Raw genomic sequence first — 8129 nt, 5'->3', positions numbered from 1 at the left:
GATAGTCTTAGGTTGAAATGGACACAAATTAAACTGTGTAGCGTGAACCTTCCACATGAGAAGGCTGGTTTATTGGGTATCAAGCACTTGAGCTTTTTTTTTTTTTTTTTTTTTTTTTTTAGCAGAATATATATTCTTTTAGACCAGTGGTTCTCAGGTTCTCAACCTTCCTAATGCCATGACCTTTTTTTTTTGTTTTTTCGAGACAGGGTTTCTCTGTGTAGCCCTGGCTTTCCTGGAACTCACTCTGTAGATCAGGCTGGCCTCAAACTCAGAAATTCGCCTGCCTCTGCCTCCAAAGTGCTGGGATTAAAGGTGTGTGCCACCACTGCCTGGTTGCCGTGACCTTTTAATACAGTTCCTCATGTTGTCTTGACTCCAACCATAAAGTATCTTCATTGTTACTTCATAACTGTAATTTTTGCTAGTTATGAACTATATGTAAATATCTGTGTTTTCTGATAGTCTTGAGCCACTGTACTCCCAAAAGGGTCACCACTCACAGGTGGAGAACTCCATTTTAGACAGATACCTGCATAGTGGTATGAACTAATAAATAGACTTGTTTTCTCTACAGAAGGAGACATTAGCTTACAATCAATTCCCTGAGTTCCCAAGAGGTGGTTTCTGGTCTGCCCTTTGATGAGCAGGTTGCTAATACATTGCCACTTGTGTGGAAATGCTGTCATTGTATGGAAATGCCATCATCTCCATGGGTTTGTTGTTTGTGTTGTGCTTTGGTTCGGGTGCCATGTAAACTGGCTGCAGTGGAAGAGGAAACATTCTTGCTTACAAATGTTTGGAAGACATTTGTAAGATGAACACTGCAGTAACTCTTGCTCTTTTCCCATGCTCCCTACTGTGGGCCATTCCTTTCTCCTCTTGCAGAAACGAGTTCCCTGACGAAAGGATCCCTACCCTGAAGGAAGCTGTCACAGAGTGCCTCCGCCATAACCTCACCATCTTCTTTGATGTCAAAGGCCATGCAGATATGGTACAGTTCACTCCATGGACTTGGCTATTTTAAAAAGATGTTTTATATAAGCTAATCATTTTTAAAACTAACCATATATTTTCTTATTTATTCTTTTTCCTTATTTTTGTGACTTATACTAAATTTAATAGAAGTATAAAATGCAGTTTACATTTTTAAGTTTTAGAAATATTTTTCTTTTACGGAGGCTTTTAGCAAGATGTTACCATGTGAATAGTTACTATAGTTAATATATTAATACTAATAGCTAACAGTGAAGACTTTAACTCTGTGAACTCTTGTACAGGCTTCTGCTGCTCTAAAGAATATATACACGGAATTTCCACAGCTGTACAATAACAGTATGGTCTGCTCATTCTTGCCGGAAGTCATCTATAAAGTAAGTCAGACCTCGCTTTGTATGTTGCATTGGATTAGTTGCTGCAGGTGATATCACTGGGCTTTGTGAGATGCTCATTGTCACATTGAACTGAATGCAGCCACTGTCAAGAGCTCTTCCTTTAAGAGCAGGGAAGTCTCCTGGGGCACTCTCCTGCCGCTCTTTAGTGTGCACAGTCCTCTTCTAAGCACTTCTCTTAGCCAGAAACTTTACAGGCTCCTGTGTTTCCTTGGTACATGTGAGTCCACTCCCTACTTCGCAAAAAGTAAAACATGCCTTAAAAATCGACTCTTGGGGCTGGGGGGGAGTGAGGAATTGTGGGAGGGCAGACTGAGAGTGGGTAATGACTGGACACATATCCCAACATTTGGAAGACTGAGGCAGGAGGATTTGCATTTGAGATCTGCCTGGGCTGTATAGTGAAACCCGTCTCAAACAACAACAAAACCCCTCTTACATAGTGTTTTAGATGCACATAAAAATGGTAAATGCATGAATCTCCATTAGCCGTGGTCTTGCTTGTTCCTCCCTGCCCCATTGATCTTCCTCAGTAAGCCCTTGTTTAATTTCAGATCATCAAAGATCAGAAAAATAGAAAATTTCATGTCTCAGAAGTTCCATGAATATTAATAAGTTTTTTGTTTTTGTTGTTGTTTGTTTGTTTTTGTTTTTGAGACAGGGTTTCTCTGTGTAGCCCTAGCTGTCCTGGAACTCACTTTGTAGACCAGACTGACCTCGAACTCAGAAATCCACCTGCCTCTGCCTCCCAAGTACTGGGATTAAAGGTGTGTGCCACCACCTGGCTTTTAACTTTTTTCAAATAAAAATTGGTATTTATATTTTTAAAAAATGGTCATTTGCATCAATACCCAACTAAGGTATTTATTTTCAATCTTAAAATCTACACTTTTGTCCAGGCAGTGGTTACACACCTTTAATCCCAGCACTTGGGAAGCAGAGGCAGGCGGACTTCTGAGTTCTAGACCAGCCTGGTCTACAGAGTGAGTTCCAGGACAGCCAGGGCTACACAGAGAAACCCTGTCTCGAAAAAACAAAAATAAAAAAATAAAAAAATTCTGCATTTTTGCTTCCATCCCGTCCCTCTTTACCTTTCTGCCTCTGTTTCTCTGTCTGCCCTCCCCCCTGCCTTCTTTCTCTTTATTGGATAAACCAGATGTATGTGTGCTTGCGTGTGCATGCGAGTGCATGTGTGCTGCTAGTCCCTCATGCGTGCTAGGCAATCACTCTGCCACTGGGCTATGTTTCAAGGTCTGTCTGAATTGTATTTTTTCACTTACCCATGTTTAGTGATAGTACACTTGTGTGATTTTATAGACTGTTCCTCACTTTGTTTCCTGTAACCTGGTGAAGTCCACTAGAACTCATGCAGTTCAGGCTAATTGTCCTCGGCAGGGCCGTGTCTCGGTGGGGAGGAATGCACGTCACCTGCTGAGCTGTTGCAGCTTTTGTTGTGGGTTCCTGGCATTCATTGGCCAGGTCTGTCAGTTTACTAGGAAATTATGAAATGCTAATATTTTATTCAGAATCTAGAATTCATGTATAAATAAGACACCTCCTGATCTATCATTTAGTTTCCCTATAGACAGAGTAATGACTTAATCTTTCTCTTTATTTACTAGTTTCCAAGATATTAAGCTTTTCTGTGGTATCCTTCAGCTAGGGTCAACAGCATACATTAAAAATGTCTGCAACAGCCGGTCGTGGTGGCACACACCTTTAATCCCAGCAGAGGCAGGTGGATTTCTGAGTTCAAGGCCAGCATGGTCTACAGAGTGAGTGCCAGGACAGCCAGGGCTATACAGAGAAACCCTGTCTCGAAAAACCAACCAACCAACCAAACAAACCAAAAAAACAAACAAACAAACAAAAACAAAAAAATGTCCACAGCAGGAGCAGGACAGTGCATGCCAGTGCAGACCTTCCCAGGGCGTCGGGTGGTTCTGGGGCTTACAGACATGTTTCCACAGGCTTCCCAGGCTTATCTGACCACAGAGGCCTTTAGAGTATGTGATGTTCTCCCATGGAGCTGAGAGCACAGCCTGAGACCTCCCTAGGCTGCCCCCTCCTGCTCTGCCCTCTCTCCAGTCTCCTTACAGCCCCTCTTCTTTCTTCCTCCCTTCTCCCTCCCCTCCCCACAGCTCTGCAGTCCTGCCATAAACAGGGTTGAAATTAACCAGAATCTCTTGAAATGATCCTGGCTCTATCCTCATTGAGTTCCGAATTAACATGCTATTTGATTAATTCAATTAAAAGCTTATCTTCATAGCATTATTAAAATGTGTCTTTGAAAGTTGGGCATGTTAGAGCACATCTGTAGCCCCCAGCTTTCAGGAGCCCAAGGCAGGAGACTTGGTGTGGTTGGCCAGCCTGAACTACAGAAGACCCTATCTCCAGAAACCCAGACAAACAAACAAGTTCAACTTGACCCTGTGGTTGGCATTTTCTCTCCCTCTCACTTGCTGTGTGTTTCTGACTAAACCTAGGGAGGGCCTCGTGCCTGACACCACGCTGAGGCTGGGCTCCCTCGGCAGCCAGATTCTCTCCGTTTGATAGGGCAGTTCATGTAGGACTGTGAGGAAGAGGCCCTCAATTGTAGTGGGCATTGCACACCTACATCTACTTTGTTTCTCAAAGGACTTGTGAGAGATGGCAAACGTGGTCGCTATGGGGCCCTCATCAAATGAATATTTGGTAAATCTAAAATTTTTAGAAATTATAGACTTAAGAGATGATCATCTTCTTTTCCAAATCCTTTTCAGATGAGACAAACGGATCAGAAGGTGATCACAGCCCTAACTCACAGGCCTTGGAGCCTGAGCCACACTGGAGACGGGAAGCCTCGCTACAGCGTCTTTTGGAAGCAGTCTGTGTTTGTGGTGTTGGACATCTTGCTGGACTGGAGCATGCACAATGTCTTGTGGTACCTGTGTGGGATTTCAGCCTTCCTCATGCAGAAGGATTTTGTCTCCCCGTAAGTTAGAAGCTTTTGTCTCTTGGCTTCTGGTGTCCTGGGTGCTCTTTCTGGAAAGGAGGCGTTAAAGAAGTGGGCAGACTGAGTTGTTTGTGACTCATGGGTCCCCTGGCCTGTAAGTTAGAGCAGTGCCAGCTGCTGGAAGTGTGTGGGAAGATGTCAGACATAGTTCATTGATTCTCAACAGGCTGGCCAGATACTCTCTGTTTTATTAGTTTGTTTGTTTATTGCTTGTATGTGTGGTGTTTGTATGTGTGCTGTATGTATGTGTGGTGTTTGTATGTGTGGTGTGTGTTTATATGTTGTGTGTGTGAGCACCTGGGACTCACTGATGGAGCTGGTCCTGTGGGAAGCTACCTTTTCCTCAGGATCTTCTCCACCTCCTGAGCACTGGGACTATAGATGGTCTGTGATGTCTCCCAGCTTTTATGTGGCTGCTGGAGACCCAACTCTGGTTTTTGAATGACAAGCATTTTTTATTATGTTTTAAAAGTAAATTACAATTTATAACATATTAATCATGTAATATGTCAGCAAGTTCTTGCTCTCCATGGAAATGTGTGTGGCAGAGCTGATGCATCATAGCCCACCTCATCAAACAGGGTTTCTCTGTGTAGCTCTGCCTGTCCTGGAGCTCACTCTGCAGACCTCTGGCCTCAAACCCACAGAGATTTACCTGCCTCTGCCTCTCCAGTGAGTGCTGGGATTAAGGCTTACACCACCACCCAACCCCAGTCCAGTGTTGTAACGCATTTTTAGAAAGTGGTGACATTGCACTGCTTGTGATTGGCTCCCTTGGGAAACTACACGGAGGGAAGTGCCACAGCGGAAACCGCGTATGGCCATGCCTTCTAGCTCCCATCCTCCCTTCTGTTTGGTTGCTACAGCCTGTCCTTTTGCTTACTGACATCTCTGAGCTGTCTTTGGCAGCTTTAGCGCTGTAAACACACAGGACTCCATACGACTTCCAGCTTGCTATTCTGGCAGGCATTTGGCTATGGCCAACAGCGCTGTTAGGTGCTGCATGAGGAAGCAGAGGGTACAGTAGTGAATAAGCAGAGCCGCGCTCTTTGCCTCCTGGACTTACGTGTCCAATTAGACAGGGATGCCAGTCCAGCCTTGAGTCTAGTAAATACAAAGCCACAGCTGAGGGCTGCCAGTGGGTAAAGTGCTTCCGTGCGAGCGTTGGGATCTGAGTTCACATTCCTAGCAGCTGTATACAAACTGGCGCAGTAGCATGTATGCGTGACTTCAGGGCTCTGGCTAGAGCAGCAGATTCTGGGAATCAGTCTAGCTGGAGCTTCAATCTCCGGGTACATTGAGACACCCTGTCTCAAATATAAGATGAGAAAAATAGTGAAAGACAGCTTCGAGGACAGCAGTGCATAGACCTTGTATTCTGATCTAGTTTTGCACAGGGAGGTGTCCCAAGGAAGAAGGAGGGGAATGGTAATTGTTACCATGGTGGCACAGGCCTGAAAGTCAAGCAACTCTGGAGGCTAAAGCAGAAGGATTGCATGTTCAAGGGCAGCCCGGGCTCCAGTGAGAGCATAAAACAGAAGTGAAGAGAAGGTGATTGAAGTGAAGTGCAGTTGAGGATGACTGCCTCCCTGCGTGTCCGAGGCCCAGGGTCACACTCCAACCTCTCTATCAGCCAGCGGGTAAAGGACATCCAGGCCTGCTGTTGTCGGGAGGGCCAGTGCTGTGGGAGCACGTGAGGAAGTGGGCATGGTGGAGGTAGGAGGCTCACACCTGGGTCCCTTTACCTGGCCTCACGAGAGTGGTTACCTGGCATCTTCCTTGAGGATGTCTCAGCTACACACCAAGGTAGCTCATTCGTCTTTAGAAATTACCAGTTCTGGAGTGGGGGCCGTGAGCCTTTTGTCTGCCTGGAGGTCACTGAATCATCTTGAATCACCTGTAAATCTGAGAAAATGTGGTGGTTCTAGGCTTGCTGTTTGAAAGTATGTTTCTGTTTTGTGTCACAACAGCTGCTTTTATATTGTGACCTTTCCCATACCTGGGGACACTCAGGACTTCTCAGCTGTTCACCAGGATATGGGACAGGGTGCCAGGAGCAAACTAAGCTCTGCCTGTGAACTGCAAGGAAGAAAGCATTGAGGGAGGGTGTAGAGCGCCGTTCTTCCCCAGGAGCGGAGGATGGAGAAGCTCATCAGCCTTGTGGAGAGCTTGTTCTGGTGACCTGAAAGGGAGGCTTCTGCAGCACAGAGAGAAACAGACAGTGTGGTTGGTGTAAGAGGGCAGAGATGAGAGCCCTTGGTGACTGTGATGTGTGTGAGCTGGGATGATGATGTAAAGCAGACATAAGCCGTGCCTGCTTCCCAGCCTTCTGACTGCGGCGGGAGGCCAGCTGGAGGCTCTCTGGGAGCAGTTGACACTCAGAGAGCACATGCTTTGAGCTCTCGATTCCAGGACAGCTGTCCATTCTAACACGGCTGATTTTCCCTTTCTCCAGGGACTATTTGAAGAAGTGGTCAGCTAAAGGAATCCAGGTTGTGAGTTGGACTGTCAATACCTTTGATGAAAAGAATTACTACGAGTCCCACCTTGGGTCCAGCTACATCACTGACAGCATGCTAGAAGACTGTGCACCTCACTTCTAGACTCTCCAGGAGGAAACACAGTTGTGAAACTGCCTGGAGGCCTCTTGCAGGGACATGAGAACACTCTGTTAGCACAAGTCCTGGGGACCCTGTGGCTCATACTAGCAATAGCCACAGTGTCACCCCAACAAGCAGAAACCAGGCATGGTGACCATGCTCCAAGGAAGGCTCCACACTTGCCCTTAAAATTCTGGATCTGCAAAATGGCAGGGTGGCCCCACCCTGGCCCCGCTGAGGGTACAGAGCCACGAGGATGAGCAGAGTGGGTCCTGCAATTAGGGCGCAGGCACCAATGCATGGGGCTTGCATGATCACTCCAAGTTGACATTTTAAATCTTGCCGTACTTCAGTAATTCACTTATTTCCAATATTTGTCGTCAGCTTTGTTAATGGCGACCTGTAGGTGTCAAACTTGTGACCACACTAATAAAATCATTGAAAGGTGAACAGAGGGCAAACTGTGTACTGATCTTCTTATGGTCCTACAGTGCCTGGGTGGCCTTTCCTGCTTTAGTTTCAAGACTTGGAATTATCTGTGTCATCTTGATGTAAGCACTTCTGACCACCAGGGGGCAGAGCGGCAGCTTTCCCAGCGTGCTTGGAAGCCTAAGCACTGGCGGGATCTTAGATAAAGAACCAGGAGAATAGGTCTGAGGATCTGGGGCTGCTCTTCGTTTCTCAATTGCAGATGCACAGACTGGTGCCGGCCTCAGCCCTGACTCAGACCTACTGTTCCTTTTGTTGTCATTGCTCTAGACTAGGAACTAGATGAGGCATTTGTAAGCACAGTCATCTGCAGCCCTGGGCAAAACGCTTATGGATGGTTGGCATCATCTTCAGAGGTGAGGAAGCAGAGGCAGCGCAGTTAGGGACGTACCTGAGTCCATCATAAAGTCCGCAGTCAGTGTCCAGTTCCAGGCCCTGGCCATTCCACAGGGACAAAACGGCTGTGTGTGTGTGTGTGTGTGTGTGTGTGTGTGTGTGTATGTGTTTTGTCTTTAGTTGTTGAAGGAAGGAGAGGCAACACGTGCCACCGCTGCTGCCACAGACTTTAGAAGACGACTTGCAGGTTTGTCCTTTCCCCATGGGTCCCTGACATTGAACTCAGACCACTGGGTTTGGTAGCACTTATTCCATGTT

The 8129-nt window shown here is 46.3% G+C and overlaps 1 protein-coding gene across 1 annotated transcript in view; it reads left to right on the top strand.

Moving 5' to 3' along the window:
* Gde1 (glycerophosphodiester phosphodiesterase 1) overlaps nt 1-7436 on the top strand; it is an 18047-nt gene extending 10611 nt beyond the window's left edge. Inside the window, exons 3-6 of the mRNA XM_021166712.2 lie at nt 889-994; nt 1281-1373; nt 4154-4365; nt 6842-7436. Coding sequence (XP_021022371.1) covers nt 889-994; nt 1281-1373; nt 4154-4365; nt 6842-6989 — 559 coding nt within the window. The 3' untranslated portion in view covers nt 6990-7436. The remainder of the gene's footprint in view (nt 1-888; nt 995-1280; nt 1374-4153; nt 4366-6841) is intronic.
* The last annotated feature ends 693 nt before the right edge of the window (nt 7437-8129 follow it).

This window comes from Mus caroli, chromosome 7 (assembly GCF_900094665.2).
Source record: "Mus caroli chromosome 7, CAROLI_EIJ_v1.1, whole genome shotgun sequence".
Classification (NCBI taxonomy): Eukaryota; Metazoa; Chordata; class Mammalia; order Rodentia; family Muridae; genus Mus; species Mus caroli.
Note: the sequence above shows the minus strand (reverse complement) of the source record. Positions and strands in the feature narration are given on the sequence as shown.